We start from the raw sequence: 24,957 nt of genomic DNA, 5'->3' as shown, positions 1-24,957 counted from the left end.
TACTGGGAAAGTGATCGTGTTCTCCAGGATACAGAGAGGAGGGGATACTGACTATAGCCGGGGACAGGCTCTGGACTTCAAGAAGACCAGTTTCCAAAAGCTTAAAGAGCTACTGGATGAGAGATGCCATGGTCAGAAATACTCAAAGAGAAGGGAGTCCAGGATGGATGGAGTTTCTCCAAGGAGAAATATTGAAGGCCCAAATGCAGACAAGACCAACAAGAAAGAAACGTAGGAAGCATCTAAGGAAACTGGTGTGGCTGCAAAAGGAGCTCATGGATGAGCTGAGAGTTCAGAAGGGCGCGTATAAGAAATGGAAGAGAGGGGAAATCAGAGAGGAGGAGGATACAGGGGGGAAGTCAGGCTGGCTCAAGCGCAGAATGAGCTCAGGCTTGCAAGGGAAGTTACAAATAACAACAGAGGTTTCTTCGCTCTGTCCGAAGCAAGAGGAAGAACAAGCAGGAGGGCAGGAATAATAATAATAATAATAATAATAATAATAATAATAATAATAATAATAATAATAATTTATTTATACCCCGCCCAACTGGCTGGGTTTCCCCATGTTAAGGGGAAAATACGAGGGCTCCCTTGGACAAAAACAAAGGCACCAACCAGGATAACTTGGAGCAAAACAGCAGCCTGTAGGCTTGGCCTTTATTGGACTGTTGCAACAGGGTGCTCCCCTCACTTGCAGAAAAATGGTGTGCAAGGCCTTATATGGACTTTTGAAGTTCCCACCCTGGAGATCAAGACCACCCCTACATACATCATACCTACATCACAGAAGGGGTGTAACTTAAGACCACCCCTTAGATACATACATCACAGAAAGGAGGTGTTGAGGGAGGGGTTGGGGTGGTAACCTGAGTGTCCTGTCCCCTGGCTGGTTCCCCCTTTCCCCCTCCCCATGAGTACTTTCCAGGTGACAGAGGGGAGTTTGCAGTTTCCTGCCCCCAGAGGGAAGAGCTGATTATTGTCCTTTGTTCCAGTCTGTGCTGAATCCACTCCCATATGCAAGTTCTTTGTGACCTTGATGGTCTTCTGTCTAGGACCATCAGGGTTGGCATAGCAACTGGGCAGGGCTCCTGTGGATGTGCTGGTATGCTCAAGGGATTATGGCTGCCCTGTATCAAAACTTCCCCATTTTGTAGCCCTTCCTTCATGGAGTAAAATAAAAGTGGAACAGTGCAAATCCAATGTATGGTTGATTCTGTATGAATTTATAACAGAAGCGTAGCGTATGTAGTGGGTAAGTGTGAGGGTGTGTCAAGTTTGTACAAACTGAATGATTGGGGGGGGTGGTTCCTGCGACACCCAGCCACTCTGGGCAGCTTCCAACAGAATATTAAAATACAGCAGTCTGTTTAAAATATTGCTCTCCCTTCCTGCTGGCTGGTTTGCCAGAGGCCTCTGCCTGGCCACCCAAAGGAGGCTGCTGGGCAAGATCTTCTTCTGTCCTCCTGTTCTTACAACACAGAGCAAGATGTTGCTGCACTGTACACACACGCTATGGGCAAGGAAGAGCCAGGGAGGGGCGGGCAAAGTGGCTTGTCTGTCTACGCCTTGCAAGGGACGCCAGCCAATCAGAGGAGCAAAGAAAGAAGGCAGCCAAGAGAGGATTTTTGGCACCGAAAACGCTTCTGTTGTGTTCTCTGCAGCAGAAGAGTCACCAAAGCTCTGCCAAGGCCGCCACCCACTGGCCGAAACCTGGCATTTGGACACCCCCAGGAACGAACGTGAGGCTGGCAAATGGAGCTGTGGGGAGGGGGCAGCTTCTGTCGGGGCTGCCAGCCCAGCGCGGTGGCCGGGAGACAAGCCCCCAGTCCCCCAAGCTCCTTGCCCGTGGCCAGGGTGCAAAGCCCGCGGCCACCTGCCTGCTGCAGCCGACGCCGTTGCCAGGATGAAATCCAATTGCCAGCCTTCAGATTGACTGGAGGCTCATTTCATTACTGGCTGAAGTGGCGCAGAAAGAGCAGCTGCCGCACTTAATCAATTCGATTTATTACGGCCCTTGCTCACGCATTCAGGTGTGCCTTCAGGGCTCCCTCGCTCCCGGCTGCTTCCAGGCACAGTTTGTTACGGAAATTACCGGGGGGGGGGGCACATCTTTAAAGTTGTTAAATGTTATAAATATTATGCATAAATGTATCCTTTTGACTTGACAGCTATGGGAAGTTACCTAGCCTTATCAATCATATACAGTGGTACCTCGGGTTAAGTACTTAATTCGTTCCAGAGGTCCGTTCTTAACCTGAAACTGTTCTTAAACTGAAGCACCACTTTAGCTAATGGGGCCTCCTGCTGCTGCTGCGCCGCTACTGCACGATTTCTGTTCTCATCCTGAAACAAAGTTCTTTACCTGAGTTAGCGGATTAGCGGAGTCTGTAACCTGAAGCATATGTAACCTGAAGCATATGTAACCTGAGGTACCACTGTAAAATCAACTCCTTTGCCAGCTTCCTTCATTCCACCACCAATTTGCTTTATTATCCAAGGACTTGGAAACCACTTGGTCCCCCCATAATCCCTCAAGCGGGAGGTTATGTACTCACAGGAAGGTACTCATAGGTGTCAATCGCTGGGCAAAGGCACTCCTCCGGACTTGCCCAGGTGGCAGACTAGGCAAACCAAAGTTCCATTATCCTTTTGTAGTAGGTGATAAGAATGTACTTCCCAATACATATCCTGATCCGCCTGTCGCCCCAACACGTTCCTCCTGTTAATCATGTATAACCCTCCCCTTTTCTGATGTAGCAATGATGTAGTGATGATGATTAATGAACTGTATGCTGGGACAAGATAGAAACTTTTAAAAGTCCTTGTCACCCCATTCTCGAGGTTCAATATTCCTCTTTGAACCCATTGCGCAATAAACTTTGGTCTATTTGCTCCAGTTGGCTGGACTCCTTCCTTTATTCCGCAGGGACCCGCGGCCTCTGGCCGACCAGCTGGGGGACTGAGCAGCCTCACACCGAGATTTTTGCGTAACAAGTTCAAAGTGCCACTGATAAAACCCTCCACAGCTTTGTTCCAAGGGGACGGAAAGACCGCCCCCCCCCCCCCTCTGATGAGCCTGCCTGGGTTTCAAGATCTTTGGGGGAAGACACCCTCACAGACAAGCCTGGTGGGAACGCAAGACAGGGCCTTCTCGGTGGTGGCTGCTCATAGACTCCTCCATCTACACCAGAATTATCCATACCTTCCATCTCCATGGTACAATTTAAAAGAACAAGTCTATAACTTGTCCTAAACAGTTAAGCAAAATAAGTTACATTTTTAGTGGCAAATTGTCTAACCCTCCTTATCTGAGAGATGGTGTTTGCAAATGACACATAGAGCTGGAAGGGACCCCGGGGTCCTCTAGTCCACCCCCTGCAATGCAGGAATCTCCGCTCAATCAGGCCTTGACAGCGCACTCGGAAGAAGCTCTGCAGAAACTCGGCAAACATTTTGCCCTTGCAAGCCTGCAGGGAGTTCAACCTCACCCCCAGCCTGACAAAAACCAACATTCTGGGTCTGGGCATTGCCTGAACAGCTCGCCCCTTCCTCCTCCTCACTTTTTTCCAAAATCCTTCGGGAAGCCATCCCCAGAAATCTGCTGAGAAACCCAAGGTTTAAGCATAGCTGGAACCGGACGCCAGCAGGGAGCCCCCCCTGCCCTCCACAAGCCTCCACTGATGGGGATCAGCAAGACGATATAGGAATCATATTTAATCCTCTACAGACCCACAGGGAGGGGAAACAGCTGGTGCCTGCTCTTAAAAAACTCTGGGCTTACACACAGAGCTTTTCAATTGTGTGTTTTTATTAAAGATTTTCCTGGGTTACAAAACAAACAAGCATTTAAATCCCATTGTTAGGCAGATTCACGAAGCAGAGGAATAGGCTACTCCAGGGGTGGCCAAACTTGGCCCTCCAGTTGTTGTTGGACTACAACTCCCATCATCCCTAGCTAACAGGACCAGTGGTCAGGGATGGTGGGAACTGTAGTCCCAAAACAGCTGAAGGGCCAAGTTTGGGCTACTTGAGGCAGCTGAGGCCCCTCCGACACTCATACAGTGAAAGAGACCACACTCAGAAGTAAGTTTAAAAACGCTTTACTTACTTAACCCAAGGTCCCAGTCATGCTTTATCCTGCAGGCGAATGTGCTTTTCTGGAAAGATACAGGAAGGCCGACTCAGACACACCTGTTTGAAGCAGAGAGCAAAGTTGCCTCTTAACCCCCTCCCATAACTAACTGGCATTGCTAGGTTTGACTGCAAACCTCCCCCCCCCCCCGAAGGTTGCAGCAGAGTCCCTGCTCTTATTTAGCGTGAAACATTAAGAAACAGACCCTGCTGCAAAGGCCAAATTCGCTTCTTTCTCCAGTCTGCAGATCCGAGGGGCCTGGGAGACAGAGCTCCTTATGACCCCCCAGCAATGTAGTCCATGCTGAATGGTTTGAGTGATTCATAACCCTGCGGTGGGCCAGATGGCCCAAAGCAGTGATTGATTGATTGATTGATTGATTGATTGAATTGATTGATAAAATTTCTATGTTGCTTTTCATTCAAATAAATCTCGAAGCGGCTTACAACCAATAAATAACCGTAAGAAAACATAACAGCACATCGCGAATACAGCATACGTCATCTAAAATAATCAACAAATTATCAATAAAACAGTTGCAATCTCTAAAATACGTAACAAATCAGCAACTAAAAAATAAGCTAAGCCTCACAATTACGGCAAGTCGTTTGATTAACAAATCAAGGCAGCATTTAGAATCTATAAAACAATATTAAAAACATCCACAAAATAGCAAGTAAAAGATAAGATAAGCACTAAGTTCACTCCCACCATCTCTGCACCCCCAGGACTCAGAACCTCTCCCTCTGTTCAGGCAGCTCAGCCAGATGCTGGGCTGGCCAGGGACCGAGTCGCGGGCCATGGGGGAGATGGGGGGGGGGCTCTCAGGCCTGCCGCCAGTGGGAAGGCGGATGTGGTCTGCCCAGGGACTGTGGAGGCGGAACTTGCCCCTCTTGCTGTCAGTCATCAGGAGGTCCATTCCCACTTGGCCGGTCCCCCTGGGGCAGCGAGGGCCAACTGTCCTTGGTGCAGAGGCCGGCCAGGAGGTCCAGCAGTGGCCCTGGGGCCTGGCCAACCAGAGCTGCTCCAGCCCTGTGCCCAATTGACCTATAAACTAAACAAGCTCTAGCTTAGGGCCCCACTCTCCTGGGGGGCCCCAAAAATTTAAAGGAAAACAACAACTGGATATTTCAAAAATATAAGATAAAAAACAAATAAAACCAACATACAGCAACCATGTTTTGTGTTTTGTCGGCTCCTAGGATGTAAGTCATGGGCCCCACAAATATCCCTGGTTTGCTCCTTTCTATATATAGGGTGCCTACGTTCTGCTATTTATAATTATGAGTCATTTGCATCATATATCTACACCTCTTATTATTTCATGTTCTAGCAAGTTTCTAGAAACTAGATGATGAGTCTTGTGTTTCTAAAAGGAACCTTCGTTCTTGCCAAATGCCAATCTGTTTGCGTTATTGTTATGAATCAAAAACCATTTTAAGTTAGAGCATCATAATTATTACACTATTACTATACATCTTCATTGTATTTCACAATTAATATCCTCCTTCTTCATTGTATTTCAGCTCAGCAATGACTTTGATAAAATATTCTGTGATGTGCAAATGGCTTTTGATACCTATTAGGTCCATAAATTACCATCCATCATATATTTAACACAAAAAACAGCGTCAATTTGTTGTTGACAAAGGACAGCCGGACATAGAAAGGGCCTCATTCCCTTCCGGAGCTGAGGGCCGCATCAAACTGAAATCCGGCCCTGCTCCAACCTGTCTGACAACCCTGCAATGTTCTCCACGGCCTTTTACGCCTGAGAGCAGCGCACAACAGCCCTGCAGCGTGGCTCCTCGGCAGAATTCCTCTTGCAGGCTGGAGGCTCATGCGCAGAGGCAGCAGCTTGCAGCAGGCCTGCAAAGGAGTAAACGGGGGGGGGGGGTGTCCGATTCCCAGGTCACAAATCACAACTAAGTTTCAGGACGCAGCAAAGGCCAATCAACTGAAATTGCTCCCTCCCAAGCCTCCAGCTGAGGACAGAAGCCTCACCCTTGACTGGACAGGGTGGAGGTGGGACTTGCGGTCCTCCAGAGGTTGCTGGACTACAACTCCCATCATGCTGTGGGGTATTTGCACCCATCAGCTTCTGTAGGTTGGTCCACCACCAGTGCCCTCCCCCCCAGCTGACTGGCACCTAGACTGGTGGTGCTTACTTAAATGTTCATAATTTTTGGAAGCTGCCCAGAGTGGCTCGGGCAACCCAGTCAAATAATAATAATAATAATAATAATAATAATAATAATAATTTATTATTTATACCTCGCGCATCTGGCTGGGTTTCCCCAGTGGGAAGCCCCACTCTGGAGGGCTTCCAACAAAATATTAAAATACAGTAGTCCATCAAACATTAAAAGCTTCCCTAAACAGGGCTGCTTTCAGATGTCTTCTAAGAGTCTGGTAGTTGTTGTTGTCTGACATCTGGTGGGAGGGCGTTCCACAGGGCGGGCGCCACTACCGAGAAGGCCCTCTGCCTGGTTCCCTGTAACTTGGCTTCTCGCAGTGAGGGAACTGCCAGAAAGCCCTCAGAGCTGGACCTCAGTATCCGGGCAGATGATGATGATGATTATTATTATTATTATTGAATCATAGAATTGCAGATCTGGAGAAGACACCTAGGGTCATCTAGTCCAACCCCCTGCCTTGCAAGAGGTTCAAAATCCTTTTTAAAATGCACATGAAGTAAGAACTTCCTGGCGGCAAGAGCTATTCCTCGGTAGATGTTGGGCTCCCCTTCCTTGGAGGTCTTTAAGCAGAGGTTGGACGCCACCTCTCCTGGATGCTTCAGCTGCATTTTAAGGGGGTTGGACTAGATGACCCTGGAGTTCCCTTCCAACTCTCCAATTCTAAGGCCCATGTCAGAGGAAAGGTCCCAGCCTCGCCTGCTCCCTTGGGGTCTTTTTCATTGGCTAAGGCAGCAGGGAGCGGCCGCTGGGAGGGTCGTTCATCCGAACCCCCCCCCCCCGCAGAAACCCCATCGCGCAGCCGAGGAATGTCTTTTCATGCGCGCTTCTCGCTTGGCGATTATTATGCAATTCTGCCGCGAACTGTTTACGTGGGTTGGATCGGCAGCGGCCTGTCACTCAGGCTTAACTGACAGCTGCCAGCGGCTTCCCTGAATATTCAGAGATCCTGCGATCCACACGCTGCATTTTAATGCTGCATTTTGACAAAGGGGCGCGGGCGCTTAAGGCAGCGAGCGGCGCGCAGCCAACGGTCCCGGCGCCCAGTTCCTGGCGCGCAGCGCAACGGGCCGAGTCAGGCCACGGGGCCCAGCCCCATATTGCCCGCCCGGACCGGCAGAGGCAGGCACCCGCCCCGCGGCTCCCACTCCCCGTTTACACGCGTGTAGGAGCCGCCCGCCTGGCAGGATCGGCTCACCCTCCTCCTCATTGTGCCTGAACTAGAGGCCGGAATAAAATCCTCCTTAAAAAATAAATAAATTATTGTTTAGTTTACTTGTTTCTATTTTTCTCTTTTGTTTCGATTTGGGATTGCTATTGTTGATTGTTTTTTATTTGCAAAATAAATAAAGCATTTCTTTAATAAATAATAATCCTCCGCAGACGCCCTCCGGAAGAGGCCGGGGGTCTCGGGGGTCTCCTTAAAAAGCCCCCTGCCGGGGTGCCAACTTGAACATCATATCGATCATGACGCATAATCGATCATGACGCGGCACCCACTCTATTTGAATGGCAATGCCCAACAACTTTGGGGGAGCTCGGCCCCCCAAATATTTTCTGGCGGGTCCGAAGCGCCCCCCCCCCCGCCCCCTGTCCAGATGGACTGCGCGCGGCCAGGAGGCTCAGTCCGCTCCGACGCCGCGCCCGGCCCCGATCCCTGGATCGCGCGCGTCTCGGGGGGCGCAGCCGCGGCTCCTGCCCCCCCCCCGGCTCGGGCCGCGCAGGGCGGCGACGCCAGGCCGGCCATCTTGGAGCCGGGCCGGAAGAGGCGGCTGCGCTCCGGCCGCGGCGGCGGAGGAAGGCGGCTGAGCGCGGGGAAACCGGGAAGCCCCCCAACCTGGGACGCCCCCTCGGAGCCCCCGCACCACCGCGCGCGCCCGGCTCCCCGGCTGGCTCCGGGCGCGCAGGAGAAGAGCCGGGAAGGAGGAAGGGAGGGAGGCCGGCCGGCCGACGGGTGGGCGGGCGGGCAGGCGGGGGCGCTTCTCCGGCCCGCCGACGCCCCTCCCCGGCCCGCCCCTCGCCTCCGCCCGCAGCCCCAGCAGGAAGGAAGCGCAGCTCGGAGCCGCGAGCAAAGGAGCCGCGGAGGGAGGCTTCTTCCCGGGCGTCGGGGCTGCTGTGGGGCGAGCGAGGCATGGGGGGCTCGGCGGGGGCGCGGGCGCTGCTCTGGGGGGCGCTGCTGGCCGGGGCGCTGGCCGGGCCGTGGGCCACCGGGGCCGGCGGCTCCGAGGACGCGGCGGCGCTGGCGGAGCTTCTCCCCGAGACCGGCGTCCGCTTCGGCTGGAGGAACCTCAGCTGCCCCGCCTGCAAGGCGCTCTTCCTGGCCCTCGACGTGGGCGTGCAGGTGGGTCTCCGGGGCGCGCGTGATGGGGGCCGGGGGGGGGGTCCCGGGAGGGGGGCAGCGGGGCTCGGACGGGGCGACGTCCTTCACTCTCCCCGCCCCCCAAAAGGAGAAGCGCTCCCCCCGGACGCCCCTTCTGACCGCAACCCGCGGCTTCTGCTTCCCAGCACGAATCTGCTGATAGGATGCCAGGAAAGCGACCCGAGCGGCGCCGCGGTCTCGGCAAGGCCGCCTTTAAGGCGCCGAGGGAGGCAGTTGGCATGGCGCGGGGTTGGGCTGGATGGCCTCGCGGGTTCCCGTCCAGCGCTACAAGCCTGGGATTCCACACGGCACCGAAGGGACCGCAGAAACCAGGGTCCCCTCTCTTCCTGAAATCCTTTCTGGGGCCACAGCAGAAAAGGACCTGTTGACCTGAAGAGGCCCAGAGCGCAGCCCCCTCTCCCCATTACTTGAACCCTAGTTGTGCGTCGGCTGCCCCACTTCCCTGTCTGAGGCCCTACAAGCAGGGGAAGCTGGAGCAGAGGGTGGCTCCCGAGGGAAACCCCAGATGAAGGGGGCAGCTCCAGAAGCTGCCACTCGCTGGAGCCTTATTATCTAGCCAGGACTGCCTTCCCTGGCCGGCAGCTGCTCCCCCCCCCCCCGTGTCACACGGGCAGGAGATGTTTTGCACCCGAGTCTGAAGAGGCTGCCGGCCCAGGACAACCTTTGGACCCTCCCTTTGCAAAACAGTTCTCTGCCCCGTGACCAGGGGGTCAGGGAGGGTCAAGGCTGCCCTAGGGCTCCACAGATCCCTGCGAGAAGCCGGAATCCACCCTGTCCAACCTGCCCTTCCTTGCTCTTCTTCTTCCCCAAGAATTTCCTTCTGCCCCCCCCCCCCAAGAGAAGGGGGTCCTGTGGGGAATCTTCCCAATTATTCCTGAAATGACCTGGCAGGAGGTCTCATGTCTACGGACACCGTTCATTTCCTTTGCTCTGAATTTGAGCTTTTCTTAGGATCCTAGATTTGTAAAGTTGGAAGGGATCCTCAGAGGTCCTCTAGCCCAACCCCCTGCAATGCAGGGATCAAAAGCGAAGGAATCCCTCTGTCTTGCGGGGGGGGGCAGAGGAGGGAGCCCTAAAGGGGTCAGGGCCAGGCTGCCAGCACCCGCCTCTCCAAGCCAGATTTTAAGCCATCATCGAATTGTCGTCAGAAGGGACCCTTGGGTCATCTAGCCCAACCCCCTGCAATGCAGCTAAATCCGTTCACTGGATATTGGACAAGTTCTGAACTCCAGGCCGCGGCATCGCAGCCGCCCCTGCTTCTGCCAGAGACTGGCTTGGGGGGCAGCAGCTGCCCTCTGAGCCCAGCGCAGTCTAGGCTGCTCCCGCCACCCAGACCCCACAGATGCAAGGGGATCCCTGGGAAAGGGGGGAGTCGCTCTCAGCCACAAACACCCCCCAGGTGAGTCAGCTGACTGCCTTGTCGGCTGCTCTGGGGAGGAAGTGTGGTGTAGTGGTTGGAGTGCTGGGCTTGGAAACCAGGGCTCCAATCCCCCTTGAGGGAGTGACTTTGGACCAGTCACCATCTCTTGGCCCGACCTGGCAGGGGTGTTGTGAGGTTAGGATGGAGAGGGGGAGAATTATGGGTGCCAACTTACAGAATCAAAGAATTGACCCCCCCCCCCATAAAGTATGAGAATTGCCCAGTCCCTTAGACCAGCCTCTGCCCACCCATTCCAGAAGCTGTGGGTGGCGCCTCCCAGCAGCCCCAGCCCAGCCGGCAGAGGGCACCAGGTGGGCAGAAGCTGGCAAAGCAATGCCAGAGGTCCATAGCAGGTGGAGTGTGAAGGCGCCAGCCCCCCCAGCCCCTCCCCACCTCTTCCTTCCAGATGTGCAGCTCTTCTGGCAGCCGAGCGACTTGGGCAGAGGCCCAGCTACCTTGGCTCTGGCCGGCAGCTTCTGGCTCCCGGTCTCATTAGACTTTTCCATGAAGCAGTTCCTCCCCTGTGTGTCCCTGGCTGCTCTGGGTGCCCGGCTGTCTCCGTCTGCCCCACCTGCCCCCCAGGGCCTGGCCCCGGTGGGGCAATGCAGTTTGCTGGCTGCTCCCCCCAACCTGGCCCATCCTTCCGCCAAGCCAGAGGGGAAGCAGGTTGGGCAAGTCCGGGGGGGGGGGGAGTCCTTTCTGGGCCTGGAGGAGGGGACAGGGTGCTTCGTTCCTTCACCAGAGTAAACATGGGCCTTCTCTTCAGACCTCTGGAGGGTCTCCAAATCTCTCTAGGGCTGTCACGGGGAAGGGGGAGCCAGCCAGTTTCCTGCTGCTCCCGAGGGCAGGACTCCGTCCAGGAAACTCACATGACAAGGAGATTCTGACTGAGCATCAGGAAAAATTTGCTGAGGGTCAGAGTAAAGGGGGGGGCCTCATCTTCTTTGGAGGTTTCTAAGCAGAGCTTGGGGGGGGGGGCTGTCTGTCCAAGATGCTTTCTCTGAGATCCCCGCGTTGTGGGGGTTCGACTAGAGGACTTTTGGGGTTCCCTCCGGATTCCACAATTCTGTGATTCCCTCCTTTAGAATGAGGTGTTTTCAGCGCCTCTGACAAAGGACCTTCTTCCTTCTTTTCTTTTCTTTTCTTTTCTTTTCTTTCTTTCCTCTTTCTTTCTTTCTTTCTTTCTTTCTTTCTTTCTTTCTTTCTTTCTTTCTTCAGCCAAGAGGTAAGAGCCTCTTGACTCTCCCCTTTCTGTCCAGCTCCTCCTTTTCTGGCACAGGAGAAGCTTCTGCCTCCCACTGTGGGACTTGGAGGGGGGGTCTCAGTTTGGCCCATTTTGCTATCCTTGCTGCTGGACATTTCTCTGCCTCTTGCCCCCCCCCCCTGCAAGAGAGGGAGGGTGCCAGGACCCCTTCCGGAGCGGGGCCTCTCTTTGCCTCTTAATCCCAGCCTTCCTATGGTCACGGGATCCTGAGCCTCTGGACGGGAGCGGGGGGGGTGTGCCCTGCCTGGCACAGGGATCCCTGGCCAGGGTGATTTGCTCCCATGGCAAAGGGGGGGGGTGTTGAGCAGTGCCCTCGAAGGGATGATGGGGGTGCTGTGGGGCACAGGAGACCCCTGCCTGCTTGAAACAGGAAACACAGGTTGGGGCGCTTTTCCGCCACCCCTCAATTATCGGATTATGCCTTTCATTTCCTGCATCCTGCGATTATCTGCAGAGGTGGCATTTGCATGCGTGTGGCAACCGCTTCCCCTGCGGAGGCTGCCCTGTTCCTCCCGCCCCTCCCTGCCAAGCCGGGGCCCTGACCTCGTCCTTGCCTCCTGGCCCTGAGATGATGATGGTGATAATGATGATGATGATTACTGTATTTTTTGCTCTATAAGACGTACCAGACCACAAGATGCACCTTATTTTTGGAGGAGGAAAACAAGGGGAAAAAATATTCTGAATCCCAGAAGCCAGGACAACAAGAGGGATCGCTGTGCAGCGAAAGCAGCAATCCCTCTTGCTGTTCTGGCTTCTGGGATAGCTGCGCAGCCTGCATTCGCTCCATAAGACGCACACACATTTCCCCTTACTTTTTTGGAGGGAAAAAGTGAGTCTTATAGAGCAAAAAATACGGTATATTATTTATCCCCTGCGCATCTGCTTGGGTTTCCCCAGCCACTCTTGTCTTTTAATTCCCAACAGAATTAAAAACACCATAAAACGAGGAGACAGGGGCTGGACAGGGAGGCCCACTGGCCTTCAGCTCCTTCCTCACTTGCTGGGCAGCTGCAGCACCTCCACGACCAAGCTGGATCGGGGCCTCAGCTGTGATCCTGATGGGCCTTCAGGGGAGTCTGGCAGCCACAGGGAGTCAGCTCTCTGCTGCCTGGCAGAGTGTAAGAACAGAAAGTCCTAGAGTGGGACCAGGGACTCCCAGGGGTCATCCAGTCCAACCCCCGCAACGCAGGAATCGCCACTCAAGAGTCCTGGGCAGGTGGCCATGCAAGCTCAGCTTAGAAACCTCTCAGGAAGGAGCGCCCACCCCCTTAAAGCCCCTCTTAGTGCCACAAAGCTCTTCCAAATATTCCTGATCTTTTAATCCGGCGCTTTGGGATCTCTTGCTCTCTGGAGAAGCAGAAAAGAACTCCGGAAGGTGGACTTGGAGGCAGTGGCGTAGCGTGGGGGGTGCAGGGGGGGCCGGCCGCACCGGGCGCAACATGGGGGGGGGGCGCTCGCACTCGCAGCTCTCTGCCCCTACTAAAATCCACGGGTTAGGGGGCGCAAATTACTTGCCTTGCCCCGGGTGCTGGCAACCCACGCTACGCCACTGCTTGGAGGAGATCCTCCGTTTTTTAATAATACAGTGGACGGTTGGGTTGCGAATGTCATCCACGTTCGCAACCCGCAGTGTTTGCAACCCACGTCTGCGCCTGCGCGGCTTGCGATTTGGCGCTTCCGCACATGCGTGACTGCCGAAACCCAGAAGTAACCCGTTCCGGTACTTCCGGCTTCCGGCTGTCCGTAACCTGAAAAAACGCAACCTGAAGGGTCTGTAACCCGAGGTATGACTGTAATAATATTTATTAAGTTTTCCATTTTCGGGGAGTGATGATCCCCCAGTGACCTCACATTCATGCTGCTTCCCTTAATTAGTCCAGGTAGTTCCAATAAGACATTCCATTGTAGATCCTTCGTTTATTTTTAACAGCCTCTGAGTCTGTTTCTGTGTGGATGCTTATTTTCTGTGTTTCTCTTTGTTCTTCGACGGTCCGTCTGTGTCACTTTCACTTTCTCACGCCTATCATCTTCCACTGCGACACACGCCAAGCTGGGGGAAATCTGGCTCTCCGCCATTTGTACCAGGAATATATCCAAACTTCTTGGTTTTATCTCCTTCCAAGACAAATAAGCCTGTGCTGTAGCTAGAAAGCATAATTTCCATCACCTATTCTTATCAATCCGTTGAAAGTGATTACAAAATTCATAAATTCCACACAGTTAATTCTGTCGTTAAACCATAATCATAACAATAATGAAATACTCTTTCTTTCCAGTCCCACTTGCATATGTAAATCCAAAAATGAGACCTTTATCTGGATGTAAATATGAAGATTATACCAGCAAGAATGAGTCTTTCTGTAAAAAAACCATTTACTGTATTGTATAAGACTGGGGTTTCTTACTTTAAAATGATGTGAAAAACTGTGGGTTATTTATACACGGGGCAGTCTCCCCCCTATTATCTTAAATTGGAGTCCCTAAAAATTGGGGGTGTCTTATACACAGAAATATATGGTAAATCAAGTCTTACTGACTAGTGATTTAGTGTATTTTTCACCCCATAGGACACACTTTCCCCCCTCCAAAAATGAAAGGGAAATGTGTGTGCGTCCCATGGGGCGAATGCAGGCTTTTGCTGAAGCCTGGAGAGCGAGAGTGCGCACCGACCCCTCTTGCTCCCCAGGCTTCGCACAGATCTCCGCAAGCCGTGGGAGCCTGCGAAGGGCTCCCGCAGCTTGCAGAGAGTTGCCTGCATGCCGAAGGCTGGGCACGCTCATGTCAGTGCGCCCAGACTTCGCACAACTCTCCGCAAGGCGCGGGAGCCTGGCGCCAGGCTCCCACGGCTTGCGGAGAGTTGCCTGTTCTGGGGGCTGGGGTCGGGGGAAGCTCGGGCTTCCCCCGCCCCAGCCCCATGCCTGGGGGGGGGAATAAAATGTTTTTCCTTTATTTCCCCCCAAAAAACTAGGTGCGCCTTATGGGACGATGCGTCCTATAGGGTGAAAAATACGGTAAATTGATTTGATTTAAATCAAATTCCCCCTGCCCCTAGTCAGAGTGGGGATTCGACCCTGCTCCCTCCCAGTTCCTTGAAGTCTGACTGGGTTCCTAGCTCTGCTCCCACAGAACCAGGGACTGGGAAGGGCCCCCTGGGCATCATCCAGCCCATCCCGCCCTTCCCTTGGTGTGACCCTCTCTCTCTCCTCCCCTCCCTTGCAGCTACAGTCAAGCCAGGACTGGATCCAGCGCACGGGGGTGGCCGTCTGCCTGCGCCTCCACGCGGGCACCCCCCAGGTGTGCCAGGACGTCATGCGCCTCTTTGTGCCCGACTTCCTGACGGCCTGGCGGCGCTCGGTGCTTCGCCCGGACGAGATCTGCGGGCTGCTGGTGGGCTCCCGCTGCGGCCACTGGGACATCTACTCCGACTGGAACGTTACCCTGCCGCGGGCGCCCAAGCCGCCCATCGTGCCCCCCGCGCCCCCTCCGCCGGGCGCCCCCTCCTCCCGCATCCTCTTCCTCACCGATCTGCACTGGGACAAGGCCTACGCCCCCGGCAGCAACCCCGACTGCAAGGACGCCCTGTGCTGCCGGGGGGGCTCCCCGTCTCGCGGGCCGGGGGCCGGCTTCTGGGGCACCTACGGGCGCTGCGACCTGCCCCTGCACACCCTGGAGAGCCTCCTGCAGCACCTGGCAGGATCCGGCCCCTTTGACCTGGCCTACTGGACGGGCGACATCCCCGCCCACAACGTCTGGGAGCAGAGCCGGGCTGACCAGCTGGGGGCGCTGGGCACCATCACGGCCCTCATCCAGAAGCACCTGGGGCCGCTGCCCGTCTACCCGGCCGTGGGCAACCACGAGGCCGTGCCCGTCAACGCCTTCCCCCCGCCCTTCGTGGTGGGCAACCAGTCCTCCGCCTGGCTCTACGAGGCCATGGCCGAAGCCTGGCGCCCCTGGCTGCCCCCCCATGCCCTGGGGACCCTCAGGTAGGCAGGGGGGCCTGCTCTGGAGGGGGGCATTGCACATTTCATAGGGATCCCAGCCAGAGAGTCCTTGGGTTCCCACACTTCTACGTATCAGGCTCAGTGAGAGTGGAATTATTATTAGTACCGTATTTTTCGGTCCTTAAGACGCACCTTTTTCTTCCTAAAAACTAAGGAGAAATGTCTGTGCGTCTTATGGAGCAAATGCGTGCTCCCTGGAGCCGCATCATGCTTTTTCTTTTCTTTTTTTGGAAAGAGGGAAGTGGGTGTTGAAACAAAGCCGCTGATCGTTTGCCGATCAGGAGAGAGATAAGGGACGCTAGAGATAAAGGAGGCTTCCTGGGAGAGGGGAGGTAAAGACAGCAAACTTGCAAAAGGGGGAAACAGGAAGACTAAATCAACGAGGAGAGAAATTAGAAGAAAAGGAGGAGCAAAAAACTGCTCCAGCTGAGGAAAAGACACTAAGGCAAACAAGAGGGAAGGGAGTGTTGAAAGGAAACAGCTGATTGGTGGGATCGGAAGAGAGATAAGGGAGAGATAAAGGAGGCTGCCTGGGAGGGGGGAGGTAAAAGCCCATGGATCCTCAGGATTTTTACCATCAGATCACATGTCTGTGGCCACAGCATGAACCACAAAAATCATACATCCACTGTTTTGTTCAGAATATATTTTTTCTTGTTTTCCTCCTCTAAAACACTAGGTGCATCTTATGGTCAGGTGCGTCTTATGGAGTGAAAAATGCGGAGTAATAATAATAATAATATTTTTTCAATTTATACACCACCCTATACCCAGAGGACTCAGGGTGGTTCACAACAAGACCACAACATATAAAATCTAAGCAAAAGCAGTAACCCAATACCCCCCCCCCCAAATGCCAGATTCTAAAAGAACGTTGGATGTCAATAAGATCAACCAAAGACTTGGTTAAAAAGGAATGTTTTTGCCTGGTGCCTAAAGGTGTATAATGAAGGCGAACTTCCCTGGGGAGAGCATCCCGCAGACAGGGAGCCACTGCAGAGAAGGCCCCGTTCTCACGTTGCCACCCTCTGGACCTCTCAAGGAGGAGGCACACGAAGGAGGGCCTCAGAAGATGATCTCAGGGGGTTATATGGAAAGAGGCGGTTCTTGAGGTCTTGCAGTCCTGAGCCTTTTAAGGCTTTATAGGTCAAAACCAGCACTTTGAATTGGTCCCAGAAACTAATGGGTAGCCAGTGCAGTGAGATGTTCAAACCGCCTTGCTCCGGTGAGCAGCCTGGCCACTGAATTCTGCACCAGCTGAGGTTTCTGATCCATCTTCAGAGGTAGCCCTACGTAGAACGCATTGCAGTAATCTAACCTTAAGGTTAGGGACGCGGGTGGTGCTGCGGGTTAACCACAGAGCCTAGGGCTTGCCAATCAGAAGGTCGGCGGTTCGAATCCCTGCAACGGGACGAGCTCCTGTTGCTCAGTCCCTGCTCCTGCCAACCTAGCAGTTCGAAAGCACGTCAAAGTGCAAGTAGATAAATAGGAACCGCTCCGGCGGGAAGGTAAACGGCGTTTCCGTGCGCTGCTCTGGCTCCCCAAAAGCGGCTTAGTCCTGCTGGCCACATGACCCGGAAGCTGCACGCCGGCTCCCTTGGCCAGTAAAGTGAGATGAGTGCCACAACCCCAGAGTTGGTTACGACTGGTCTTAATGGTCAGGGGTCCCTTTACCCTTTGCCTTGGGGTTACCAGAGCATAGACCGCAGTAGTTAGGCTCTCCCTGTCCAGATAGGGGCATAGCTGGGCCACCAGCCGAAGCTGATGGAAGGCACTCCAGGCCACTGAGGCCACCTGAGCCTCGAGCGACAGCAAAGGATCCAGGAGCACCCCCAAGCTACGAACCTGCTCCTTCAGAGGAAGTATAACCCCATCCAGAGCAGGCAGACTCCCACCCACCTGGTCCAGGGAACCCCCCACTAGCAGGGCCTCCGTCTTATCTGGATTGAGGGAGAGCAAGGGGGCAGGGAGTGGGGCTGCTTTTCCTTCCTGCGCCCTGACGCCTCTCCCCCCCCCTTCCTTCCCTGCCGCAGGTTGGGGGGCTTCTACACCCTCCTGGTGCAGCCCGGCCTGCGCCTCGTCTCCCTCAACATGAACTTCTGCTCAGATGCCAACTTCTGGCTGCTCATCAACTCCACGGACCCAGCCGGGCAGCTCCAGTGGCTGGTGGGGGTCTTGCAGGGGGCGGAGGAGCAAGGCGAGAAGGTGAGGGGGCTTCGCAGGGGGTGGGGGACGGGGGGCAGACTCCTTCCTTCCTGCCCGGTCCAGCTGTGTGCCAGTCCAGCCCCCCAGAATGGTTCTCAGCCCCACTTCTTCTTCTTGCCCCCCACCCAGGTCCACATCATCGGCCACATCCCCCCGGCGCACTGCATGCGCTCCTGGGGGTGGAACTATTACCGCATCATCAGCAGGTGAGACGCTTGCATGCCCCCCCCCCGCCACCTGGGACCTTGCCCTCCCTCCATGCCGCTCTGCCAGTCGGAAGGGACCCCAAGGGCCATCTAGTCCACTTGGGGGGCCTCCTCCTCCCCTGCCCCCCTTAATCCTGCTCTTTCCTGCCTCTTGCCCCCCATGGCTGGGCCAGAAAGGAGGCCGCTGCCCATTCTCCCCATGGCGTCCCCCTGCCCTGCCTCAGTTTCCCAGGCTGTGGCCGTGGGTTCTGGGAAGAGGAGATCCCAGCTAGCCCCACATTTACCCCTGTCCCCCCCCCCCGCCCAGGTTTGAGGGCACGGTGGCCGGGCAGTTCTTTGGCCACACGCACTTGGACGAATTTGAGCTGTTCTACGACGAGGAGACCCTCTCGCGCCCGGTGGGCATCGCCTTCGTGGCCCCCAGCGTCACCACCTACATCAACCTCAACCCAGGTGAGTTGGGGGGAGGGGATCCTGCCCCCAGGGATGAAATGGGGGGCCCCCATCCGCATCAGTGCCCAATCCTCTCCAAAAAGCCATCTGAGTTGTGGCAATCGCTTACTCTTGTGGCAGGGAGTTCCACAGCTCACGTAAGAAGGACTCATAAAACTGTCCTGGCCTTCCTAGTGGGGTAGGAGAGCTGGGTTGGGGGTCACATCTGACCCCCCCTTTGGATTTCAGATAGTAGATGAGTCTGAAAACACCCAGGGAACACATTTTCCAGGCCCTCTAGCAGTTCTGGTAGCTCATTGACCAGGAGGAAAGCGATTAGCATTAACTCTGGAATCGTGGACTCGATTCTGACCAATCTAAGCCTCCTAAAGTAAAATCTACATCAATATCACCCCTTCCTCCCCCCCCCCCAAATGACCATAAAACCCTCAAACTCCCCACCTTTAATCATTGATGTGAGGCATCCTTAAAGAGTAACTGTAATTTTAGTACATCAGTACAAGAAATGTCAAATACAATTATATTCAACTGAATTTGGCCAGAATCAAGTGGACCCTTCCAGAGTGCATGCTAAATCCGAGACGTCTGGCAAATGAGCTGCCACGGAAGTGGGTGTTCTGGGTTTTTTAGACTAGTCTCTCGTTTGGGGCTATCTGAAATTGGTTGGCAGATGTGAAACTCATTGGGATTATTTCTAGAACTCCTGGCCCACCGTCCGAGAGATGCATGCTGGCACTTGCGGTTGGAGGTCTGCCCCCCCCCCTTTGCTTTTCTAGGGGGGTGTGCAGAATGCTGCTGCCAAAGCCCCTTACATTTTTTTTTTAAAAAAACCTTCTTACATTTTCAAAATTTACAACAAAAGAATACTAAAAAAAAGATCCTAAATTACATAGTCTAAGATAAAAATAAGTGTTACAAATTACATAATAGAAATAGCTACAGGTAGGTAGCCGTGTTGGTCTGCTGTAGTCAAAACAAAACAAAAAAAATTCCTTCCAGTAGCACCTTAGAGTGTATCTGAAGACGTGTTCATGCACACGAAAGCTCATACCAAGAACAAACTTGGTTGGTCTCTAAGGTGCTATTGGGAGGAATTTTTTTATAACAGAAATATTTAAAGATCAAGATAAATAGAATAACATTAAGAGAGAGAGAAAAGAAAAGAAAGATGAAAACGAGAAAAAAATGACAAAATTAAAAACTGCAACAAAAGGCAACAAAAAAATGAAAATACGTTTCAATAATAAACATTATTTAGGAAGTTCAAACCAATACGTACATATTTTGAGCACGAAGTCCTCCATACTGGTTTGAGTCCCTTATAAATTTATTGACATCCCTCTATCACTTTGCCGTTGCGACTCTATTACAGTGGTTTTGGAGGTGCTTCGCAAAACGAATTTGCTATGGGCTTGCTTTGCAAGACGAAAATGTCTTGCAATTCCTGGGGGGGTTTTTTCCGCTCCCCACCCCCTTTTTCTAAGGCACTAAACTGCTAATAGCCTTTTAGCAGCTAATCCGCTAATCCTTTAAGCCTTTAATAGCCACTAAACCGCTAATAGCGCTAATCCGCTAATCTGCTAATGGGCTTGCTTCGCAAGACGAGAAAACCGCTAGACGAAGAGACTCACGGAACGGATTCTTTTCGTCTTGCGAGGCACCACTGTATTATAATTCAATAATCTGCATTTGATTGTTTGTCCAAGCAGTAGGAAGAAAGATTTTCCTGTTCTGTGAAATTACTGTAAAGGCGACCCAATGTTGCTGTTCTTGTTGTAACCCTTTCTTGCCCAGGCTACCGCGTCTACCAGGTGGACGGTCCGCGTCCCGGCAGCTCCTTCCAGGTCCTGGACCACGAGACCTTCATCCTCAACCTGACGCTGGCCAACGTGCCGGGTGCGAAGCCCCAGTGGCAGCGCCTCTACGGGGCCCGCCAGGCCTACGGCTTGGCCAGCGCCTTCCCGGCCGACTGGGACGCGCTGGTGCGGCGCATGCAGACGGACGAGGGCCTCTTCCAGCGCTTCTGGCTCCTGATGCACAAGGGACACCGGCCCCACAAGCCCTGCCAGGACCTCTGCAGAACCGCCCTGCTCTGCGCCCTGCGGACCGGCAAGGCCGACGACCCCAGGCTCTGCCCGGAGCACGCCCAAAAGGTGCCCTTCGCCCAGATCCAGGCCTGGTGGAGGCAGCGCCAGCTCTGCTAGGAGCCCCCCAGGAAGCAGGGGCACCCGCCTCTGCTCAGAAGCCCCGCAGGAAAGACCGCCTCCTTCCGAGGGAGATCATCGTGTGGTCAAACAGGATCGGGGCCGCGGCAGATCAGGGCCGCCTCTTAGGGATTCCTGCCTGGCAGGGGGTTGGGCTAGATGATCCCCAGGGTGCCCTTGGCTTCTAAGGCTTCTGGACTTTGCCCTGGACTCTCCAGCCCCCCATGCAAGTATTGGGGGGGAGTGGCCTGGACTGAGGAACCCCCCCCCTTTCAAACACTGGAGCTGCCTCCCCACTGGAGGGAACTGATTTACATGAAGGAAATGGGGGGGGTCTTCTCTCCCCCCCACGCTCTTGCTTTGCCTTGCTAGCTGCCCTCCCCCATCCTGCTGCTGCAGCTGAGTTGGCTTGGGCCCCCCCAAGTCTGCATCGCAGGGAGGATCACAGAATCGTAGAGTTGGAAGGGACCCCCTGTGGTCATCTAGCTCAACCCCGTTTCCCCCCCCCCCGGTCTCTCTTCAGTGGGACTCGGAGGGGGCTGAGGCCAAAATGAAAGGGGGAGAGCAGCAGCTGCTACTCCCCAGACACCTTAAACCTAAAGCACATGAGCCCCCCCCCCCCAAGAACCCTGGGAACTGTAGTTCGCCCCCTCCAGAGCTACAGCTCCCAGCACCCTCCACCAATTCTCTAAGCACAGAGCTTGTCCGCAGACCACAGACCTGGAGGATGGGCTGCGCTGCCTGTTTGGGGGCGATGGGTCACCCCTCCAGCCTCCCACAAGTTGCCTGCCGGGGGGGGCACTCTCAGGAACTGCTCCTCCAAAGACATCCCTGGCTCTTCCCACCCCCACCCCCACCCCCCTCCCTGCTGTTGCCTTGGATGTTTCTTTGAGGGGCTGAGTGGAAGCCCCCCCCCCCCCCACGATCCTTTCTTCCTGGCCTAGCCTGGGGAAGCATCTCACACAGGACTGCCTTAAGCAGAGTCAGACCCTTGCTCCCTCTAGCTCAGCAATGCCGACACAGACTGGCAGCAGCAGCACCCCCAGCGTGGATTTCGGGCAGGAAGCTTCACCCAGCCACACCTGGACATGCTGCCAGCGGGACTTGAACCCGGGACCCTCTTTACCCAAAGCAGATTCTCGGCCACTGAGCTTTTACCCTTCCTCATATGCAGGAAACCCGCACTCGTGACCGTCTCCGCGTCTTCCGACTGGGTTGGGGGCTTCCCCCTATTTATATTCACCCCACCCACATGTGCAATAAATTATTTCTGGCTCTGCCACATCTCTCGTCTGGCTCCAGTCTGTCTTTCCCCACCAGGAATGGCGACCCCCACCCTCCCCATTTGGTCGCTCCTGACAACATGCCATGTTCTGGCCAATGGACCCCCTTGTCCAGCTTCCAATCTGGCCCCAAGCATGGCAGCAGCCCTTCCCCTGCCCCACAGCAGTTCATTGGGGGTCTACTGCTCCCAGAGGCACCAGTGTCCCATAGCCAACCTCTCGCACCAAGAGCTGCCTCTTCAGAGCATAGGGAGAGCCTGCGGGATCAGACCCACTGCCCCTGTGGTTCAGCCTCTTCTTCTTCCAGGGGCCCCTTATGAGACACCCCCGAGCAGGATTCAAACACAAGAGCAACTCCCCCTCCAGAGGCATCGCTGCCTCCCTCCGCGGAGGCCATGGGGCTGCCGGCCATGGAGAGCCCTCTCGTCCGCCGTGAAGTCACCTAATCCTCCTTCAAAGCCATCTCAGTTGGGGGCCATGGCTGTTCTGTAGTTGAAGGAGCTCTTGATTTCACCTCCCAACATTCTGCCCCTTTGGATGTCCACAAATTCTAGCTTTATGGGTTTCCGGCTGATGTCACAATCCGTGATGGTCAAGCTCTGCTGCCCTCTTGGCAGGGGAAAGCCAGGATTTATGGGGTAAAATTCCTGGCAATGCTCCTCAGGGGGTTCTGGGGAGTTCCCTGCACCCCGCGGTGTCGCTTAAGGCCATATCTGCCAATTTGAAAGGCAGATCAGGTGCGACTTGCAAGTGTGTCCTTGCCCCGGACGAATCTCCATCTCCAGCATGATTTGTGATTTATTCTTCACTAATTTGGAATACAGCCGTACCGTGGAAGCCGAACGGAATCCGTTCTGGAAGTCTCTTCAATTTCCAAAACGTTTGAAAATCAAAGCACGGCTTCCAAGCTCCTGCAGCCAATTGGAAGCCCCATCAAACATTTGGCTTCCAAAAATAGTTCGCAAACTGGAACAGCCACTTCTGGGTTTGCAACATTCGGGAGCCAAAATGTTTGGGAACTAAGCTATGCTACTTCCAAGGTTCAACAGTATTGGCCTTAATTATGAGGCCCTCCTCAAAGTCAGCTGCCGGAAGGACTGGGTTTGGATCTCTGAAGGTATCTGATTTTCAAGAAGCGTGAAAATCCTTACAACAGCCGGGAAGGAAGGGGGGGGGGACAAGACACACTGCGTTTTCATCTGGTTTCCAAATTGTCTTTTTCTTTCTTACCCCCCCCCCTGCAAAATGAATGAGCCGTGTGTAGCTATGCTATTCTGTCTGACACCGAGGGAATCATAGAATCATAGAGTTGGAAGAGACCACAAGGGTCATCGAGTCCAACCCCCTGCCAAGCAGGAAACACCATCAGAGCACTCCTGACATATGGTTGTCAAGCCTCTGCTTAAAGACCTCCAAAGAAGGAGACTCCACCACACTCCTTGGCAGCAAATTCCACTGTCGAACAGCTCTTACTGTCAGGAAGTTCTTCCTAATGTTTAGGTGGAATCTTCTTTCTTGTAGTTTGTATCCATTGGGAAAGGGGGGGCATTTGATTTATGCCCAGTGAAGGATTTAACAATGTTTTATTATGCCCTCCAGGGACGCGGGTGGCGCTGTGGGTAAAAGCCTCAGCGCCTAGGGCTTGCCGATCGAAAGGTCGGCGGTTCGAATCCCCGCGGCGGGGTGCGCTCCCGTTGTTCGGTCCCAGCGCCTGCCAACCTAGCAGTTCGAAAGCACTCCCGGGTGCAAGTAGATAAATAGGGACCGCTTACTAGCGGGAAGGTAAACAGCGTTTCCGTGTGTGGCTCTGGCTCGCCAGAGCAGCGATGTCACGCTGGCCACGTGACCCGGAAGTGTCTTCAGACAGCGCTGGCCCTTGGCCTCTTTGAGTGAGATGGGCGCACAACCCTAGAGTCTGTCAAGACTGGCCCGTACGGGCAGGGGTACCTTTACCTTTACCTATTATGCCCTCCCACTTTGACCAAGGTAGAATGCACTTCATTTAAATTATCTTTGGACTGGACCAGGAGTGTAAGAACAATTAAGGGTAGGAAGATGAACGGCTGCTAATTAAATCTGGCAATAGCTTGCATTTGTGAAAAGACGGAGTTTTTTTAACTGTGTGCTGAGGAAGAACCCCGGAGTGGAAGTTTAATAGCAGAGAGGGGTCATCTTGTTGGAGAGTTGTTTATATCCGCAGTCTGCAGAGATCTCAGAGGAATGGAAAGCGACTTTGTAAACATTGCAAAGAACTGGACAAAGGAAGGTGGCAATGATCTATCTCCACACCAGGTCTGGGGAAACATTTATGAAAACTACACACGTGAAAAGGATTTTATATTCTTGAAAAGTAAGAGAGGTGCTGAATGCAAGGGAACTGGGAAAGTCAGCTTGAGAATGGGCTAACATCCAGAGAAGGATGAAGAGGAGATTAAAGAAGAATCAAGTGGCGACATCAGGAAGTAACGAACATAGGTTTGCAACAGGAGCGGGAAACCTAATTTTCGAAAGGAAATGTGTTAAATTTAAATAATTTGGACAGGTTTGTATGTATTTAGAAAACCAATAAAAAATATAATACAAATTCTAGCCTTACAAGTAGGGCTGGGAGATGCCTGCTTTTCAACACCCTCATCTATCGCCATCTGAACCTCAAGATATTGCAATGCCAGGAAAGTGGGAAGGCGTCAGGTGGGCAGACGGCATCAATGTGCTGGGTGGGAGCATCGGCCGGGACGGCACACGGCTCTGCGCACGCCAGCATGGCGCCACGGGGCTCTGCCAATGCCTGCGGAGCTACCAGTCACGGCTCATGCCCACCATCGCCTCTCCTGGCGCCAGTGGTGACAGAGCACTGGGCAAGGCTCCCTCCTGCCTGGGTGCAGCTCCCACCGACTGCAGTTGCCAGCGTGCGATTACCAGTGACCGCAGCGCCCCAGAGACGGGGAGGGGGAGCTGGGGCCGCTCCCACATCAGGAGCTCCCAGGACGCGGGCATGCCTCCATTGCACAGCCTGGCACAAGGGAGGAGGCAGTTCGGTTGCGTGGCCAGAGAGGGCAGCGAAGGCGCAGGCAGGCCCCCCTCACATCTTGGGCCCTCGAGGCCGGTGGCCGAGGGGGGGGGGCAGCATCGGGCAAGCCTTGCGGGCAGCAAGCTGAGGAGGTTGCGTGCCAAATGCTGGCAGCCCCCAGGAGTGCAGCGCATGGGAGGT

At 54.2% G+C, this 24,957-nt stretch overlaps 2 protein-coding genes across 2 annotated transcripts in view; one reads left to right on the top strand and one right to left on the bottom strand.

Annotated features, from left to right (window-relative positions):
- HPX (hemopexin) overlaps positions 1-24,957 on the bottom strand; it is a 512,404-nt gene that overhangs the window by 426,663 nt on the left and 60,784 nt on the right. The window lies entirely within an intron of this gene.
- On the top strand, positions 8,354-21,752 carry SMPD1 (sphingomyelin phosphodiesterase 1). Its single transcript, XM_083436534.1, has 6 exons — positions 8,354-8,668; positions 14,614-15,377; positions 17,429-17,600; positions 17,730-17,806; positions 18,114-18,259; positions 20,054-21,752. The coding sequence occupies exons 1-6, from the start codon at positions 8,459-8,461 to the stop codon at positions 20,461-20,463; spliced, it is 1,779 nt and encodes a 592-aa protein (XP_083292660.1). The 5' UTR covers positions 8,354-8,458; the 3' UTR covers positions 20,464-21,752.

This window comes from Podarcis tiliguerta (assembly GCF_965153285.1).
Source record: "Podarcis tiliguerta genome assembly, chromosome: 4".
Lineage (NCBI taxonomy): Eukaryota > Metazoa > Chordata > Lepidosauria > Squamata > Lacertidae > Podarcis > Podarcis tiliguerta.
The sequence above is the reverse complement of the archived record's forward strand: the minus strand, read 5'-3'. Positions and strand labels throughout refer to the sequence as shown.